Below are 19,785 nucleotides of genomic sequence, written 5' to 3' on the forward strand. Positions count from 1 at the left end.
ACTTTATAGATTCTTTTGCTTTGTTTTCAAGTCTTTTTTTAAAGTTCTTAGCAGAAGTGGATTCTGGTACAGTTTCCTTCCTTTTTCATAAAACTGGGGCTGCTGCTGCCAGAGAGAAGGCCAGTGGTGGTGGAGGGCACAGAGAATGCACTCGCTGAGTCCTCATTGTTTCCATTGCTTCCCCTCACCCTCTATGACCTCATCAGGAAACAAGTCCCCTCTTCTCCCCACCACTAACATCAGGGCATCTTTTTAAAAAAGAAAAAAGTATTTATTGGCTGTGCTGGGTCTTTGCTGCTGTGCACAGGCTTTCTATAACTGGAGCGAGCAGCGGCTGCTCTCTGACTGTGGGCAGGCTTCGCATTGTGGCGGCTTCTCTTGCAGATCGCTCAATAGCTGTGGTGCACAGGCTTGGTTGCCCCAAGGCATGTGGGATCTTCCTGGACCAGGGTTGGAACCAGTGTCGCCTGCACTCAGAGACAGATCCTTAACCACTGGACCACCGGAGAAGTGTATTGCTTCTTTTTGAACCAGTTAGTAATTATGGAAAATATCTTGAAAGAGTCCAGATGCTCCTACCATCCGTTTACACTTTATTGAAGAGCGTCTCGTTCACACGCAGCGTCCAGGCACCGTCTTCATGCTTTCTCAGCATCCCGGCTGCTGATGGAAGGAGGAAGCGCATTAGCATTTTAAGAGATTTTAATAAAAAATTTAGTTGGACAATAGAAATGGGACAGGTTTAATCAGGAATGCCGTATTTTATTCTGTCCTTGCTTCAGTAAGAGAATAGTTCTCTTGCCAGGGACGGGAAAATCCGTACATTCTGCCCGGTAAATGGAGGGGATCTTATAGTCCTTGCTTTTGCCCTTGTGTTTTCCTTTCTCGTTGTCTGCATGTGTCTCGGGGCACCAGGAGTGCCTTATATGTAACAATAGACACTTCACGTTTGCCCGGGATCTGTCCAGAGGTCTTGGGGGATACCCAGCTTTTCTTGGATTCTCGGAGCGCCAGGCTTCATTGCTGGGAGGTCAAACAAACTTAGAGGGTAGAGGTGTGATTCAGGTGTGCCAAGTGCAGACTCGTGCTCTAGCGAAACAGCTCCTGCACATGGGTTACAAACCGTCAGAAAGAACCACATTCTGGAACAGTGAGGTTTCCAGGAAGGGTTTTGCATGTACACATGTGCCTCTTCATTAGACTGTAAACTTCAGGCTCTAAAGACCGTGGCCCTAATCTTTGCATCCTCTAAAGGTCCAGCACAGGTTGTTGCTGATGGAGGGAAGGAAAACCGTCCCTGCATCTGATCATGTCCTGTCTGTTGAGCTGTGTTATAATGTAATGATTCCGTCATTTTTTGTATGCATTTTCATTTTCTTCATGAAAGCTTTTTTTTCCCCCAAATAAAGGAACATGTTTGGACAGGTATTCAGATATGTCACTTCTGTTAGCTCTCTTAGTTTTTAAAGGCTGCAGGTTTAGCACTTTGAAAGAAAGTATCATTCTGTTGGAGAGTTTTGAAAGATGCTCTTCTTACCGCCAGCCTTTCCTAAGAGAGCTGCATTTCCTGGCGATTTAGTGAAACCTTTGTCAGATACACCTGGAAACAGCCTTTTGTGTTGTCCCGCGCACTCACACTGTCCGCAAGCCGCCTCGCAGGCCAGCTTCAGCCTAGTTCTCTGTTTGGTCGCTACACCATCAGCTTCCACCACCTGCTCTGTCTCCTGGTGTCTTTTCTGGCCCCTTGCCTCCTCTGAATCCCAACACAAATCAAGTTTGTAAGCGCTGGGAATCAGGATAGGTGTGAGTGAGAATTTAATCAAAAGAAACATTGAGAATGTGACCGTGGTTGATAGGAATTCAGTCAGTACTCCAGGGAGTCACGCGTCCGTGTGAACATGTACACGGAGGTAAAGATGCCTGCATTTTTCGCCTCTTTCTGGACTTCTCTGTTAGAGAGCCCTTGAGTCACACAGAGCAAAGTCACATGATGAACTAACTTACTCAGACAGCTCAGGGAAGAGACCTCGAGAAGAGGGTCACCACATCCAGGAGAGCTAAGCAGGCAGGCCTAGAGGAGAGTGGGGACAGAGGCAGGCCGCGGTGGACGTGGGGTCTGCACGCGCACACCCCCCGGGCTCTGAGTGCTAGGCAGGGACCTGCCTCCGGCCCAGTGCCCAGGCCAGACCCAGCCTGCTGCGCCCCGAGGGTGTGGGGCGGCCCCTTCCTGGGTTGTGAAGTACAGACATGCAGGTCAGCCAGGCCACTGTCCACCACTGCTCCCCCGGCATCGACAGTCCACCCCTCCATCCCTGTAACCTAGAGGTGAGCTGAGATCAAAAGGCATCTTTCTGTTTACCTTCTGAGATATGAAACTTCCCCCCAAATGACTTTCTTCTTATCTTTATTCTGTTAAGAATCTGTTGTTGTCCCGTTGCTCAGTCATGTCTCACTCTTTGCTGTCTCTTGGACTGCAGCACGCCAGGCTTCCCTGTCCTTCACCATCTCCTGAAGTTTGCTCAAACTCATGTCCACTGAGTCAGTGATGCCATCCAGCCATCTCGTCCTCTGTCTTCAATCTTTCCTCCTGCCTTCAATCTTTCCCAGCATCAGGGTCTTTTCCAGTGAGCCAGTTCTTGGCCTCAAGTGGCAAAAGTATTGTATCTTTAGCTTCAGCATCAGTCCTTCCAATGAATATTCAGGGTTGCCTGGCTCTAGGTGAGTAATTATACCATCATGGTTATCTGGGTCATTAAGGTCTTTTTTGTATAGTTCTTCTCTGTATTCTTGCCTCCTCTTCTTAATAACTTCTGCTTCTGTTAGGTCCATACTGTTTCTGTCCTTTAGTGTGCCCATCTTTGCATGAAATGTTCCCTTAGTATTTCTAATTTTCTTGAAGAGATCTCTAGTCTTTCCCATTCTATTGTTTTCCTCTATTTCTTTGCATTGATCACATACGAAGGCTTTCTTATCTTTCCTTGCTGTTCTTTGGAACTCTGCATTCAGATGGGTATATCTTTCCTTTTCCCCTTTGCCTTTTGTTTCTCTTCCTTTCTCGGCTATTTGTAAGGTCTCCTCAGACAACCATTTTGCATTTTTGAATTTCTTTTTCTTGGGGATGGTCTTGATCACTGCCTCCTGTACAATTTTACAAACCTCCGTCCATAGTTCTTCAGGCACTCTCTATCAGATCTAATCCCTTGAATTTATTTGTCATTTCCACTGTATAATCGTAAAGGATTTGATTTAGGTCATACCTGAATGATCTAGTGGTATTCTCTACTTTTTTCAATTTATGTTTGAATTTTGCAATAAGGAGTTCTTGATCTGAGCCACAGTCAGCCCCCGGTCTTTTTTGCTGACTGTATAGAACTTCTCCATCTTCAGCTGCAAAGAATATAATCAATCTGATTTCGGTGTTGACCGTCTGTTGATGTCCATGTATAGAGTCTTCTCTTGTGTTGTTGGAAGAGGGTGTTTGCTATGACCAGTGTGTTCTCTTGGCAAAACTCTAGCTTTTGCCCTGCTTCATTCTGTACTCCAAGGCCAAATTTGCCTGTTACTCCAGGTATCTCTAGACTTCCTACTTTTACATTCCAGTCCCCTTTGATGAAAAGGACATCTTTTTTTGGTGTTAGTTCTAGAAGGTCTTATAGGTCATCATAGAACCATTCAACTTCACCTTCTTTGGCATTAGTGGTTGGGCATAGACTTGGATTACTGTGATACTGAATCGTTTGCCTTGGAAACAAACAGAGACCATTTTGTCATTTTTGAGATTGCGCCCAAGTACTGCATTTCAGACTCTTTTGTTGACTATGAGGGCTACTCCATTTCTTCTAAGGGATTCTTGCCCACAGTAGAAGATGTAATGGTCATCTGAATTAAATTTGCCCATTTCGGTCCATCTTAGTTCACTGATTCCTGAAATGTCAATGTTCACTCTTGCCATCTCCTGTTTGACCACTTCCTATTTACCATGGATCTGACAACCCAGGTTCCAATGCAGTATTGTTCTGTACAGCATCGGACTTTACTTTCACCACCAGACATATCCACAAATGGGCATTGTTTCCGCCTTGGCTCAGCCTCTTCATCCCTCTTAGAGCTTTTTTTCCTTTCTTCTCCAGTAGCATACTGGGCACCTACCAACCTGAGGAGTTCATCTTTCAATGTCATATCTTTTTTGCATTTTCATACTGTTCATTAAGGATCCAGTTGATATGAATTTAATCTGGATTTCTTATTTCCTTGAGTGACAATTTTCAATTCAGGAAGTGTTGCATTAGAAGAGAAAACTGACTTGGAGTGAATTATATAGAAACATCTCTTGGAGTCATTGTACACTCAACAATTCAAAAGCCTTTCTCATACACTCATTCAAAGTCCCTATATGTTAGGCGTTTTGAGGAAAAATACTAATAACTAATGCTGAGTTAGTGCTACCTGTCGTTGACTGTGCTAGATGATTTACACTTCTGCTGTTGTAACTTAGTCAATCGTGTCTGACTCTTTGTGAGCCCGTGGACTGTAGCCCGCCAGGCTCCTCTGTCCATGGGATTCTCCAGGCAAGAGCACTGGAGTGGGTTGCCAGGCCCTCCTCCAGGGGATCTTCCCGACCCAGGGGTCAAACCCAGGTTTCTTATGTCTCCTGCATTGTCAGGTGGGCTGAAGACTTGAGGGTTGTTCTGTTGGTTATGATGATGACACAGTGAGGCTCTGGGATCAGAAGTCTCCTCTGGAAAGGCTGCCCCGGCAGTAGTCGTGGCGTGGGGAGGCTGGCGGTGACTGAGGCGGCCTCTGGTGGAGCTGTCCAGAAGCTGAGGACCACCAGAGCGGGAGTGGTTGCTGTAACAACAAATGCTGCAGAGAACGTTGTGGTTTTCTTTTCAGCTTCCCTTCAGGTCCCCTTCTAGGGCTTGGTTTTTAAATTCTAACTTTTAAACGTTCTAGGATAAATTCCTGCTGAATTTGGAATTGCCTTCAATTTTAGCAGGGAAAAAGGAAACAAGCCAAAAAGCTAAGTTTTGAAAAACTGTGTCCACCAATGACCTGTATTATGAGGAAGGAGTGAGTGAGTTTTGAGGAGCAAGGTGTTCAGCCACCCACAGTTTTCATCAGGTTAAGGGTGGCCAGAAAGGGACACACACGCACACCCACGTTTCTGCCTGACTACTCACCTGTCAGACTGCAGGACACACATTTAGGAGAGGCGTGTTTATTCCTCAGGGCAGGGCTAATTGGTGCATCTCAGCACTGGTTTTCAGTGGTCTTGGGTTTCTTAGCAAGACACACCACTCCTGGCTTTACCATCAGTAAGTCCTTTGACCATATAAACTCCTAAGAGAAATACTTTATTTTTTTTTAAGAGAAGAAAGAAAGAAGAAAGAGAAAAGATTGAGTTGGGAAGTGTAATAGCCCTTGGGAATTATGAAGAAAAAAAAATTCCATAAGCCGCCAGAATAATAAACAATACATAAAATAGTAGTAAATAATGATACATATTTTGTCATTTGATGCATTTGAACTGTGGAGAAGACTCTTCAGAGTCCCTTGGATTGCAAGGAGATCAAACCAGTCAATTTTAAAGGAAAAGGAAATCAATGCTGAATATTCATTGGAAGGACTGATGCTGAAGCTGAAGCTCCAATACTTTGGCCACCTGATGCGAAGAGCTGACTCTTTAGAAAAGACCCTGATGCTGGGAAGGATTGAAGGCAGGAGGAGAAGATATCAGAGGACTAGATAGTTGGATGGCATCACCGACTTAATAGACATGAGTTTGAGCAAGCTCCAGGAGATGGTGAAGGACAGGGAAGCTTGGCATGCTGCAGTCCATGGAGTTGCAATGAGTTAGACACAGCTGAGCTACTGCACAATAATAACAGTGATAAACGTACGTGTCATCACAGAAATAGTCAGTTTACCTGTGTGTGCTCAATTGCTTCAGTTTTGTCTGACTCTTGTGACGCTATGGACTGTAGACTCTCAAGTTCCTCTTCTTGAGATTCTTCAGGCAAGAATACTGGAATGGGTTGTCATTTCCTACTCTAGGGGATTTTCTTCACCCGGACATAGAACCCATGTCTGCCAGCATTTCTTGCATTGCAGACGTCATCTTTACCTACTGAGCCACCTGGGAAGCCCTTTTCAGTTTCAGTTCAGTTCAGTCGCTCAGTTGTGTCCAACTCTTTGAGACTTCGTGGACTGCAGCACGCCAGGCCTCCCTGTCCATCACAAATTCCCGGAGCTTACTCAAACTCATGTCCATTGAGTCAGTGATGCCATCCAACCATCTCATCCTCAGTCGTCCCCTTCTCCTCCCGCCTTCATTATTTTCCCAGCATCGGGTCTTTTCAAAGAGTCAGCTCTTCGCATGAGGTGGCCAAAATATTGGAGTTACAGCTTCAACATCAGCCCGTCCAATGAACACCCAGGACTGATCTCCTTTAGGATGGACTGGTTGGATCTCCTTGCAGTCCAAGGGACTCTCAAGAGTCTTCTCCAACACCACAGTTCAAAAGCATCAATTCTTCAGTGCTCAGCTTTCTTCACAGTCCAACTCTCATGTACATACATGACCACTGGAAAAACCATAGCCTTGTCTAGACGGACCTTTGTTGACAAAGTAATGTCTCTGCTTTTTACTATGCTGTCTAGGTTGGTCAAAACTTTCTTTCCAAGGAGTAAGCCTCTTTTAATCTCATGGCTCCAATCACCATCTGCAGTGATTTTGGAGCCCAGAAAAATAAAGTCTGACACTGTTTCACTGTTTCCCCATCTATTTGCCATGAAGTGATGGGACCAGATGCCGTGATCTTAGTTTTCTGAATGTTGCGCTTTAAGCCAACTTTTTCACTCTCCTCTTTCACTTTCATCAGGAGGCTTTTTAGTTCCTCTTCACTTTCTGCCGTAAGGGTGGTATCATCTGCATATCTGAGGTTATGGATATTTCTCCTGGCAATCTTGATTTCAGCTTGTGCTTCATCCAGTCCAACATTTCTCATGATGTACTCTGCATATAAGTTAAATAAGCAGGGTGACAATATACAGCCTTGACGTACTCCTTTTTCTATTTGGAACCAGTCTGTTGTTCCATGTCCAATTCTAACTGTTGCTTCTTGACCTGCCTACAGATTTCTCAGGAAACAGGTCAGGTGGTCTGGTATTCCCATCTCTTGAAGAATTTTTCACAGTTTATTATGATCCACACAGTCAAAGTCTTTGGCATAGTCAATCAAGTAGAAGTAGCTGTTTTTCTGGACCTCTCTCACTTTTTCAATGATCCATTGGATGTTGGCAATTTGATCTCTGGTTTCTCTGCCTGTTCAGTTTACAGAAGAATTTAGAGATATTTGTGTGTTAGACTGGGGACTTCAGCTTTTTGTTAGGTGGGAACCTATCATTTAGTTTTATCTTTTATTTCCCTCTGGTTCCTAGTTTAAAAAAAAAAAATCCTTGTGATGCCGCAGAGGAATTCCTGCTGTCTTAGGGTGTAAAGGAGTTGGTTGAGCCAGGGCCGCTGTCTGGGTGCTGAACCCTCCGGGGGGTGTGTGCTGTCTTGTTCATCGGTGATGCTGTGAAAGTCTCCTTTTCTTTACTTCACTGAGATCAACAGTAACACAGTATCAAAGAAGAGAAGCACAGTGTCAGTTTTCATGATACTATTGAAAGCACTGTGTCTAGGGGAGAACTGTGTTAATGGGGCTATGTATAGGAGGACGGGTGAGATGAGAAGCAAGGAGATGCTTCCTCTATTTCTGTATGATTCTATGTGGAAACTTACCTACATAGTCGATAAGCTGAATAAATAACAAGCACTGTCTTTTTGCAGCAGGTTTCTGCACATGGCCGATCTTCTTCCAATGTCAACGGAGGGCCTGAAGTTGATCGTTGCCTGAGTCCTGAAGGTAGTTCTCAGTATGTTTACTTTTTTGTAACAGAAGCCATCCGTGTGAACTTGGCGGACCCACATACCCCCTTGTGCTTGATGGTCTCCCTAAACACCATGAGGTCATGACTCCAGTTAACTTGTTCAGCCTTACTTGTCAGGGGTCGCATCAGTGTTAATTAAGCAATCCCAATTTCAAATTTTAGTTCTGGTTTTCCATTCTTTTTCCCTAGTGGCAATCTGCTGGGAAAGATTGAGAGCAGAAGGAGAAGGGGACGACAGAGAATGAGATGGCTGGATGGCATCACTGACTCGATGGACATGAGTTTGGGTAAACTCTGGGAATTGGTGATGGACAGGGAGGCCTGGCATGCTGCGGTTCATGTGGTCGCAAAGAGTCGGACACGACTGAGCGACTGAACTGAAACTGCCTACAATTCCTAAATGTAGACTTTTGTTTTTCTTAGATACTCTAAGTAGGCTTCTTTCTCTGATGTGTGCTGCATACAGTCCACTTGAGAATGCATTGTGAAAAGTGGAGTCTTAACCACTTCCTCCTCCTGCCCCTCCCCCCACCTTCTTTTTGAGATAACTTTTGAGCTGGAAATTTGCATTAACTTAGCTTAATTCATGACTGGCCAGAATTTTCTTTACTAGAAAATCTTGAGAAGAAAAATGTCTAAGATTAAATCCCCACCATCACCCCCTTCCCCTTTCCCCAGAATTCACAAAAAATTTAGAGTTTTAGTTAGACTTCCCTATTACCCAAAGTTAATCACTTATTTTCAGGTGATATTTCAGGAATTTGTTCAGTTCAGTCGCTCAGTCGTGTCCGACTCTTTGCTACTTCATGGACTGCAGTACACCGGGCTTCCTTGTCCATCACGAACTCCCGAAGCTTACTCAAACTCATGTTCATTGAGTTGGTGATGCCATCCAACCATCTCATCCTCTGTCATTCCCCTTCTCCTCTCACCTTCAATCTTTCCCAGCATCAGGGTCTTTTCCTATGAGTCAGCTCTTCACATCAGGTGGCCAAAGTATTGGAGTTTCAGCTTCAACATCAGTCCTTCCAGTGAATATTCAGGACTGATTTCCTTTAGGATGGACTAGCTGGATCTCCTTGCAGTCCAAGAAACTCAGAGGAGTCTTCTTGATTTTGTTGGTTTCTGATTCTAGCCAACAAGGCTAAAAGGAAATTGGTGATTCAGGTGTTTTATTAAGAAAATATGCTCAGAGGATTTTCTTTAGTTTTACTATAGATATAGAAGTGCATTTAGATTTGTTGTTTTACAAATATGTAAAAATCAAGGTGAAATGTGATGTGTTCATTAGAGTATGCATTTACCCTTTCTTGCAGGTGTGAATGGAAACAGGTGCTCTGAGTCATCGACTCTTCTTGAGAAATACAAAATTGGGAAAGTTATTGGAGACGGCAATTTTGCAGTCGTCAAAGAGTGCATGGACAGGTGAGGGAAGATAATCGCTTGTTCACTGATGCATACATTTCTGCCTTGGAATTTATTCTTACCTGAATGAACAGAAGGCCTTCTCAAAGACTCTACCCTAGGGACTAGTGGTTTTGCACGCTCACGGGCAGCTTGACTACAGCCCGCCAGGCTCCTCTGTCCATGGGATTCTCCAGGCAAGAATACTGGCGTGGGTTCATGCCCTTCTCTAGGGAATCTTCCTGACTCAGTGATCAAACCTGCATCTCCCTCATTGCAGGCAGATTCTTTACTGTCTGAGCCACCAGAGAAGCCCTTCCCCATAACATAAACCAAATATTGCCTCAGATTTCTAATGAGCCTTTAGAAGTCATATTTTAGATGCCTGTTGCTTGGGCAACAATCTGTGTAACCAGAGCTAAGTAAAGGAGTTGCTTTCTGCACCATATAACGAGCAGTAAACCTCCACCAAAGATGTAGCAAAACAGAAAAACTGCAGTTACCAGAACTTTCTGGAAAACTCACCTCCTGCCCACCCCCCCACAACAAAAAGTACCACTTAGAACAGCTCGAGAAACAGCCTATAAGTACAAAGACTCTAATCCGAATCTTTTCCAGTTTTAATAGTTTACCATTTGAGAAATCAAGACCTTAAAATAAGGCTGGAAAAGCAGAAATATTATTTTAATATGTGCAAAAGTTGGCTGATTCTGATCTTGAATAAAGTCAGAACTCATGTATCCTGGACTACTGATAATATGAAATTAAATATTAAATGAGGGGGTTTCTGCAGGTATTAAAGGAATCAATACAACTATAGCACTGAGAACAAAGCCTGGCACAGGTAAGTGCTGTAGGAGATTTTATTTTTTTTAACGAATCGTATTCTTTCCCATTTTTCTCTGGCTCATATATGAGACCTGATACATCTCTCAAAGTAGAAAGCAGATTTATACTCTACACACATATATACAAACATGACTGAGTGACTAACACACTATATATACATGCACAAATGCATGCTATGTTGCTTCAGTCGTGTCCAACTCTTTGCAGCCCTATGGACTGTAGCCTGCCAGGCTCCTCTGTTGCTGGATTCTCCGAGCAAGAATATTGGAGTGGGTTGCCATGCTCACCTCTTCCCACCCAGGGAATGAACCCACATGTCTTACGTCTCCTGCATGGGAAGATGGGTTCTTTACCACTCTATATATCAGTCAGTCAGTTCAGTTGCTCAGTCGTGTCCAACTCTTTCCGACCCCATGAATCGCAGCACGCCAGGCCTCCATGTCCATCACCAACTCCTGGAGTCTACCCAAGAACATGCCCATCAAGTAGGTGATGCCATCCAGCCATCTCATCCTCTGTTGTCCCCTTCTCCTCCTGCCCCCAATCCCTCCCAGCATCAGGGTCTTTTCCAATGAGTCAACTCTTCGCATGAGGTGGCCAAAGTATTGGAGTTTCAGCTTCAGCATCAGTCCTTCCATTGAACACCCAGGACTGATCTCCTTTAGGATGGACTGGTTGCATCTCCTTGCAGTCCAAGGGACTCTCAAGAGTCTTCTCCAGCACCACAGTTCAAAAGCATCAGTTTTTTGGCGCTCAGCTTTCTTCACAGTCCAACTCTCACATCCATACATGACTACTGGAAAAACCATAGCCTTGTCTAGATGGACCTTTGTTGGCAAAGTCATGTCTCTGCTTTTAATATGCTATCTAGGTTGGTCATAACTTTCCTTCCAAGGAGTAAGCATCTTTTAATTTCATGGCTGCAGTCACCATCTGCAGTGATTTTGGAGCCCAAAAAAATAAAGTCTGACACTGTTTCCACTGTCTCCCCATCTGAGGTGATGGGACCAGATGCCATGATCTTAGTTTTCTGAATGTTAAGCTTTAAGCCAACTTTTTCACTCTCCTCTTTCACTTTCATCAAGAGGCTTTTTAGTTCCTCTTCACTCTCTGCCTTAAGGGTGGTGTCATCTGCATATCTGAGGTTATTGATAGTTCTCCCGGCAATCTTGATTCCAGCTTGTGCTTCTTCCAGCGCAGCATTTCTCACGATGTACTCTGCATATACGTTAAATAAGCAGGGTGACAATATACAGCCTTGATGTACTCCTTTTCCTATTTGGAACCAGTCTGCTGTTCCATGTCCATTCTGACTGTTGCTTCCTGACCTGCATACAGGTTTCTCAAGAGGCAGGTCAGATGGTCTGGTATTCCCATCTCTTTCAGAATTTTCCACAGTTTATTGTGATCCACACAGTCAAAGTCTTTGGTTGGCATAGTCAATAAAGCAGAAGTAGATGTTTTTCTGGAACTCTCTTGCTTTTTCGATGATCCAGCAGCTGTTGGCAATTTGATCTCTGGTTCCTCTGCCTTTTCTAAAACCAGCTTGAACATCTGGAAGTTCACAATTCACGTATTGCTGAAGCCTGGCTTGGAGAATTTTGAGCATTACTCTACTAGCGTGTGAGATGAGTGTAATTGTGCGATAGTTTGAGCATTCTTTGGGATTGGAATGAAAACTGACCTTTTCCAGTCCTGTGGCCACTGCTAAGTTTTCCAAATTTGCTGGCATATTGAGTGCAGCACTTTCCCAGCATCATCTTTCAGGATTTGAAATAGCTCAACTGGAATTCCATCACATCCTCTAGCTTTTTTCGTAGTAATGCTTCCTAAGGCCCATTTGACTTCACATTCCAGGATGTCTGGCTCTAGGTGAGTGATCACACCATTGTGATTATCTGGGTGGTGAAGATCTTTTTTTGTAGAGTTCTTCTGTATATTCTTGTCACCTCTTAATATCTTCTGCTTCTGTTAGGTCCATACCATTTCTGTCCTTTATTGTGCCCATCTTTGCATGAAATGTTTCCATGGTATCTCTAATTTTCTTGAAGAGATCTCTAGTCTTTCCCATTCTGTTGTTTTCCTCTATTTGTTTGCATTGATCGCTGAGGAAGTCTTTCTTATCTCTCCTGGCTATTCTTTGAAACTCTGCATTCAAATCAGAATATCTTTCCTTTTCTCCCTAGCTTTTCACTTCTTTTCTTTTCACAGCTATTGGTAAGGCCTCCTCAGACAACCATTTTGCCTTTTTGCATTTCTTTTCCATAGGGATGGCCTTGATCCCTGTCTCCTGTACAGTGTCACGAACCTCCATCCATAGTTCTTCAGGCTCTCTATCACATCTAATCCCCTAAATCTATTTCTCACTTCCACTGTATAGTCATAAGGGATTTGATTTAGATCATACCTGAATGGTCCTGTGGTTTTCCCTACTTTCTTCAGTTTAAGTCTGAATTTGGCAATAAGGAGTTCATGATCTGAGCCACAATCAGCTCCCGGTCTTGTTTTTGCTGACTGTATAGAGCTTCTCCATCTTTGGCTGCAAAGAATATAATCAATCTGATTTCGGTGTTGGCCATCTGGTGATGTCCATGTGTAGAGTCTTCTCTTGTGTTGTTGGGAGAGGGTGTTTGCTATGACCAGTGCGTTCTCTTGGCAGAACTCTGTTAGTCTTTGCTCTGCTTCATTCCGTACTCCAAGGCCAAATTTGCCTGTCACTCCAGGTGTTTCTTGACTTCCTATTTTTGCATTCCAGTCCCCTATAATGAAAAGGACATCTTTTTTAGGTGTTAGTTCTAAAAGGTCTTGTAGGTCTTCATAGAATTGTTCAACTTCACCTTCTTCAGCGTTACTGGTTGGGGCATAGGCTTGGAGCTGTGATATTGAATGGTTTGCCTTGGAAACGAACAGAGATCATTCTGTCGTTTTTGAGATTGCATCCAAGTACTGCATTTTGGACTCTTGTTGACCATGATGGCTACTCCATTTCTTCTAAGGAATTCTTGCCCACAGTAGTAGATATGATGCTATTCTGAGTTAAATTCACTCATTCCTGTCCATTTTAGTTTGCTGATTCCTAAAATGTTGACGTTCACTCTTGCCTTCTCCTGTTTGACCACTTCCAATTTGCCTTGATTCATGGACCTAACTTTCCATGTTCCTATGCAATATTGCTCTTTACAGCATTGGACCTTGCTTCTACCACCAGTCACATCCACAAGTGGGTATTGTTTTTGCTTTGGCTCCATCCCTTCATTCTTTCTGGGGTTATTTCTCCACTGATCTCCGGTAGCATACTGGGCGCCTACTGACCTGGGGAGTCCCTCTTTCAGTATCCTATCATTTTGCCTTCTCATCCTGTTCATGGGGTTCTCAAGGCAAGAACACTGAAGTGGTTTGCCATTCCCTTCTCCAGTGGACCACATTCTGTCTATATACCATATACTAATTTAAATAAAGTTTATTCTTCCAAGGTAGGCCATCAGTGTTTCTATGACCACTTAGCAAATGTAGCTTGTGATTGAGAGAACTAATGTGTTCTGAGATTACCACAGTGTTCTTTGTTGAACTGTTCTCCTGAATTCCGAAAGATGTATTTTTGGCATGTTCAGCTTAAATGATGTTAAAGGTGATTAAAGGTTAAATAACATCATCCAGATTCTTGTGTCCAAGGAAATGATGTCTCTCACTCACTTCTCTTACTTCATACTTTATCACTGGAGAAGGAACATGGCAACCCAGTCCAGTATCCTTGCCTGGAGAATCCCATGGACAGAGGAGCCTGGCAGCCGTGGTCCACGGGGTCGCAGAGAGTTGGACACGGCTGAAGTGACTGAGCACGTGCAGACTGGGGTGTTGACAGGTGTGGGTGAGACGGCTCCAGGTCTTCACTGCAGTTTGACTGAGAAATGGACAGTGGAAGTCTAGGGACTTCTCTGTTTTGAATTGTGGCCTGATGGGCTAATGGATTCATGTAAGGACATTGATAAAAGAAATTTTTCTGTTACTTTGATTCATTTTTCTAAATTTTATTCTGTCTCCTAAGAGAACTATTTTTGAGATTTAAGTGTGGGAAAATATCTTTCGTCCAGCTCTGATGCAACAGAATTTAACTATTTTAAATATGTGAGTTACTTAATAATATTGTAATGATTGATATTTATAAAAGGAGATTGACAGTGTGGCTTTGTGGGTTTTCAAAAAGTCTTTTTGGGGGGATTTTTCTCCCCAACTCCACTCAGCACCCTCTCTGGTGTATAGAGCAGGAAACCAGTCTTTCTTCCCAGAGTCTGCTGGAGAGGAAATCAGGAAGGATGGTGTCTTTGATGTGTGTCTTTAAATGGCCTTCCTCTGTTTATTCATAGGTCAACCGGAAAGGAGTTTGCCCTGAAGATTATAGACAAAGCCAAATGTTGTGGAAAGGTACAGTATATGTGACTATTTTGTAAAAGAAACTAGAACACTTAGAGCTGTTTGCTGTGGTGAAGGAATTTAAGTGGTGATTTGATGAGCTCGTCACAGGAATTAACTGTTGGTAGTACTCGGGGAAAGCATATCAAGCTTTTTTTCCTGCCATTTTTCTGAAACCTTAATCCTAAAACGGTATCTTTATTTGATCTTTGTCCTAACCATCGAAAAATGTAAGTTCTCTTCTCTGGGAGATGCCTATTTCAGAATCCAGCCACACAAAAAAAGCTGTGTCAGGAACAGTGAGGGGTCTGAGACTTGACCCTACTTTCAGACTAACAAATTAGCCTTCTAGCTTTATAGATGTGGCAGAAGACGCAGCATTCCTGGGTCAGAGACCAAAAAAGAGCTACTCGTGGCATAGCAGGCAGCGTGGGCTCCGTGCTCGCGTTGGTTCCTCTCACCTCCCAAGGCCCATAGTGGGTTTGTATCCCAGTGGAGGATCCATCCCCAAGCCTAGGAACCCCCAATCTTAGGAGGGAGCCACTCGAATCCTCAGAGGAGGACGTTGTTACTGTGGTCAGGAAAACAGATCTGCCCTCCTGGCCAGGGCAGACGCCGTCTTTGTGTTCCAAGCTTGTTTGCCGTACAGGCATCCTTGGAAAGATACTTGTAACGAGAGCTGATGCGGGATATGCACACACATCGTGGATTGTCTCTCCAAGGGGATGAACTTTTTTCTCTGTCCCACTCTCAAGATCCAACTGGGGGAAAAAAATCAAATAACGGGATGCTGCTACATTAAAGGTATTTTAACTGTATTTGAAAAGATAAATATTTTCTAATAATGACAACAAAGACCTTTTTAGATTCCTTTCTGGTAGTTAGCCTAGCAGGTAAGAGAGCAGGCTCTGGAACACATTGTCCAATTCTGAACTCCTGGCACTTGAAATGTGGCCAGTCTGAACTGAAATGTCTGCTAAGTGCAAAACACACATCAGATTGTGAAGACTTAATACTCAGAGAAGAATGTAAGATATTTAATATCTTTTGTATTTGATTACATGGTGAAATGGTAATATCTTGAATATTTGAGATTAAGTAAGTCATAAATTTTACCTGCTTTTTATATTTTTTAGCATGGCTACTAGAAAATTTAGATTTACATGGGTGGATCACATTGCTGTTGAACAGTGCTACTCTAGACAGATTGTATTAAGTTTAATCCTGTGTTTTCTTGCAATGTGACCTTGGAAAAATTAGTTAGGCCCTCTGTGCTTCTGTTTCTTCCTAATAACTGATAAAATGCAGTTATTAATAATGTTTAAGATATAAGTTATTGTGAATTAATTAAGGCAGGTAAGATATGTAGAAAAGAACCAGTATATAGTAAAACTTTAACACTTGTTAGCTGTTAATATTATTAATAGGCCAGAGGAAGTCAGAACTTATAACTAGGAGGACTTGATGTGACATTGGCGGTCTTATATTTATGGAACTCGTAAAACTGTTCTTCATCAGACATTTACAAAATTGTGTATTTTTAACAGAAAACCTAAAATAATTATGGTAAAATTTCTCAGAGTCCCAGAATGTAAATCCAATAGGCAAATTTGTCATATACTTTCTTTTTATTGCATTGTGACAGCTAATGAAGCAGAGTCTGTGCAAAATGCTCCCTTTTCTTTGAATAAGGTTTTTCTAAATTTAATTTTTTTAAAATAATTCTGTGTTTTTTTACCTATCATGCTGACAATCTGATTACATTTTCAACTGCTGAGCCTTTCTCTGTGTGGAAGTGGGTGTTGCTCTTTGTATCTGATATTGTGTGATTTAAGCAGAATGTGTTGTAATTTGGGGAACCAGGTTCTAAATAATTGCATTAAAGTATTCATAAAAAGTTTAAAAATAATTATGATGGAAAAAATACTGTTTACGTGATTAAAATTTAAGCAGCAGTCTCAGTAGTTGAAAAAAAGATCTTCATGCAAAAAAATACAGTCTGATAACACCAAGTGTTAAGGCAAATGAATAGGTCACTTCAAACATTTGGGTGAAGAAAAAAAAATTGAGGTATTGTTTTTCCTTGTTTTTGAATGTCATTGTACTTTTATAATTCATGCTCATATAGTTAGTTTTCACCCTTCTATTTTGCTTACTTGAACAATTATTTCCACATTGTATGAAATTATAATTTCAAAACGTTAAAAAAAAATGGACAGTTGATTACAGTACTGTGTTGGTTTCAGATGTACAGCAAAGTGAATCAGTTGTTTCTTTTCAGATAATATCAATATTTCATTGTGGGTCATTACAGGATGTACAGTAAATCCTTGTGGCATGTCTGTTTTATGTGTACTAGTTTGTGTCTGTTCATCTCATGCTTGTTTTCAATAAGTAGATTTTTCCACTGAATTTTATACTATGGAAAAAATGGTATAGAGAATTTTGTTTTTAAACAAAATGTTAGGGCAGGTGTTAAGACACTCTTCTGGGACATTGTTCATTACCTCTGTTTTGTGAGATGTACACAGAAAAGTAATAATGCTGAAAACAGTATCTGCCATTTATCAAAATATAATGTCTATCCAAAATGTATTATCTATCCAAAATGTATTATCTATCCATTTATCAAAGTGTATTTTCTATCAAGGCTTGGAAATTTTAAGAATTTTGCACATTATCTTTAATACCTTGCAAAACAGATGTATTGGTTTTATAGATAAAGAAACAGAAACACATATTAGATAGCTTCCCAGAAGTCACACAGAGGTAGAGCAGTGATCGGATCTTTGGGTTAGTCCATCATGCTCCTGCTCCAAGTTCAATTTCTGCCTTTGTTCCTGTAAGAAAAACCTGGGGAATAATTCTTAACGTCTGACTTTGTATTTGCGTTTTCTGTAATGAGTATGAGTGTTATTAGATTAATTCTCTGTTTATCTAACATCTGATGTTTGTGTGAGATGCTGTGCTAGAAATAAGGTGATTTAACATACAAATTAATACCAATTCTGTAAGGAGTGTTTGGGAGTTCAGGGAAGTGGATGAGAGAGAAGCAGATGCTCAGTGGCGATGCCTTAGAGCAAGAAGCGTTGGAGCTGAACTTGAGTGGTGGGTAGTGGCAGACTACAGCCCATGGAGTCACAGAGAGTCAGACGTGACTGGACGTGTGTGTGCACGCAGGGCTTGACGAGGCAGGAATGACAGAAGGGCCTTGGAGGCGGTCAGCAACTGAGCAGGGGCCCAGGAGGTGGAAAGCACGTTGGGGTCTTCCAAGTAGGAGATTTTCTTAAGTTGAAGTATAGTTCATATAATGTTGTGTTTCTGATTTACAGCAAAAAGATTCAATTATACATATACTTTTTTAAATTATAGGTCATTACAAGATGGTGAATATAGCTCCCTGTGCTATATATAGTGCACCTGATTGTAGTAGGAGTATACTGGTCTGTATCTGTTAATACCAAACTCCTCGTCTATCCCTTCCCCACCCCCTTTCCCTTCTGGTAACCATAGTTTGTTTTCTGTATCTGTGAGTCTGTTTCTGTGTCGTAGATAAATTCATTTGTGTCATATTTTAGATACACATGCAAGTGATTTAGGGCTTCCCTGGTAGCTCAAACGGTAGAGGGTCTGCCTGCAATGCAGAAGACCCGAGTTTGATCCCTGGGTCAGGAAGATGCCCCGGAGGAGGAAATGGCTGCCCACTGCAGTATTTGATATCGTATGGTGTAATATTTGTCTGTCTGACTTACGTCGCTCAGCATGATCATCTCTAGGTCCATTCCGGTTGCTGCACATGGCATTGTTTCATTCTTTGTATGGCTGAGTATGAGGCTTCCCTGGTGGCTCAGAGGATAAAGCGTCTGCCTGCAATGCGGGAGACTCGTGTTCAATCCGTGGGATGGGAAGATCCCCTGGAGAAGGGAATGGCAACCCACTCTAATATTCTTGCCTGGAGAATAGAGGAGCCTGGTGGGCTACAGTCCACGGGGTCGCAAAGAGTCGGACACGACTGAGCGACTTCACTTTCACTTTCATGGCTGAGTATATTCCACTGTATATATGTACCGCATTTCCTTTGTTTATCTGCTGATGGACATTTAGGTTGCCTTCACGTCTTGACTATTATAAATAGTGCTGCAGTGAACATTGGGGGCATGTATCTTTTTGAATTATTAGCGTTTTCTCCGGACATATGCCCAAGACTGGGATTGCAGGATGATATGGTAACTCTACTCTTGTATTTTTTTAAGGAGCCTCCATACTGTTCTCCTTAATGGCTGCACTAGTTTTTATTCCCACCAACAGTGTCTGAAAGTTCCCTTTTCTCCACACCCTTCTCCAGAATTTATTATTTATAGACTTTTTAATGATGGTCATTCTGACCGGCGTGAACTGATACCTGATTGTAGCTTTGATTTACGTTTCTCTGATAATTAGCAGTGTTGAGCATATTCTCATGTACCTATTGGCCAGCTGTAAGTTTTCTTTGGAGAAATGTCTTTTTAGGTCTTCTGCCCGTTTTTTGATTTGGTTGTTTGTTATTTTGAGTTGTCTGAGTAGTTTATATATTTTGGAAATTAAGCCCTTGTTGGTTGCATTGTTTGCAAATATTTTCTCCCAGTCTGTAAGTTGTCTTTTTATTTTGTTTATGGTTTCCTTTGCTGTATGAAAGCTTATAAGTTTAATTAGTTTATTTTTGCTTTTATTTCTGTTGCTTTGGGAGACTGACCTAATGTCAGAACATTTTGCCTATATTCTCTCCTTGGAGTTTTATGGTGTCCTATTTTGTATTTAAGTCTTTAAGCCATTTTGAGTTTTTTTGTGTGATATGGTATGAGGGAATATCCTGATTTCATTGATTTACATACAAAGTAGGAGATTTTTGCAAGATCTATCTTGGGGCCAGATTTATGGAGGCTTTTGAGAAGGCTATGATGTTGATAAATTTAAGAATTCTTCTATGCTTAATATTCTAAATGATAATCATTCTAAATATTTACTGAATTCCCAGAGTGTGTGAAGCCTGGTGCTTTCTGTAGCGTGCTTAGAAGTGGCCCTTCCTTCCCTTTCTCCCCAGAGTTCTGCATTCATTGTCTACATGTTATGGATTGGGGCAGGACAAAAATCTAAATGTATGCTATATTAGCTTCCTGAGACTGTTGGAATAACTTCCCAACCAGCTTG

At 42.2% G+C, this 19,785-nt stretch overlaps 1 protein-coding gene across 4 annotated transcripts in view; it reads left to right on the forward strand.

Annotated features, from left to right (window-relative positions):
* Positions 1 to 19,785, forward strand: part of DCLK2 (doublecortin like kinase 2) — a 183,830-nt gene that overhangs the window by 136,812 nt on the left and 27,233 nt on the right. For all 4 annotated transcript variants that reach the window (XR_010658897.1, XR_010658898.1, XM_065905004.1 and 1 more), the window contains 3 exons: positions 7,835 to 7,910; positions 9,252 to 9,360; positions 14,553 to 14,610. Coding sequence is in view for 2 of the 4 variants with exons in the window: in XM_065905004.1 (XP_065761076.1) it covers positions 7,835 to 7,910; positions 9,252 to 9,360; positions 14,553 to 14,610 (243 nt within the window). In the remaining 2 variants the exon portion in view is untranslated. The remainder of the gene's footprint in view (positions 1 to 7,834; positions 7,911 to 9,251; positions 9,361 to 14,552; positions 14,611 to 19,785) is intronic.

This window comes from Muntiacus reevesi, chromosome 13 (assembly GCF_963930625.1).
Source record: "Muntiacus reevesi chromosome 13, mMunRee1.1, whole genome shotgun sequence".
Classification (NCBI taxonomy): domain Eukaryota; kingdom Metazoa; phylum Chordata; class Mammalia; order Artiodactyla; family Cervidae; genus Muntiacus; species Muntiacus reevesi.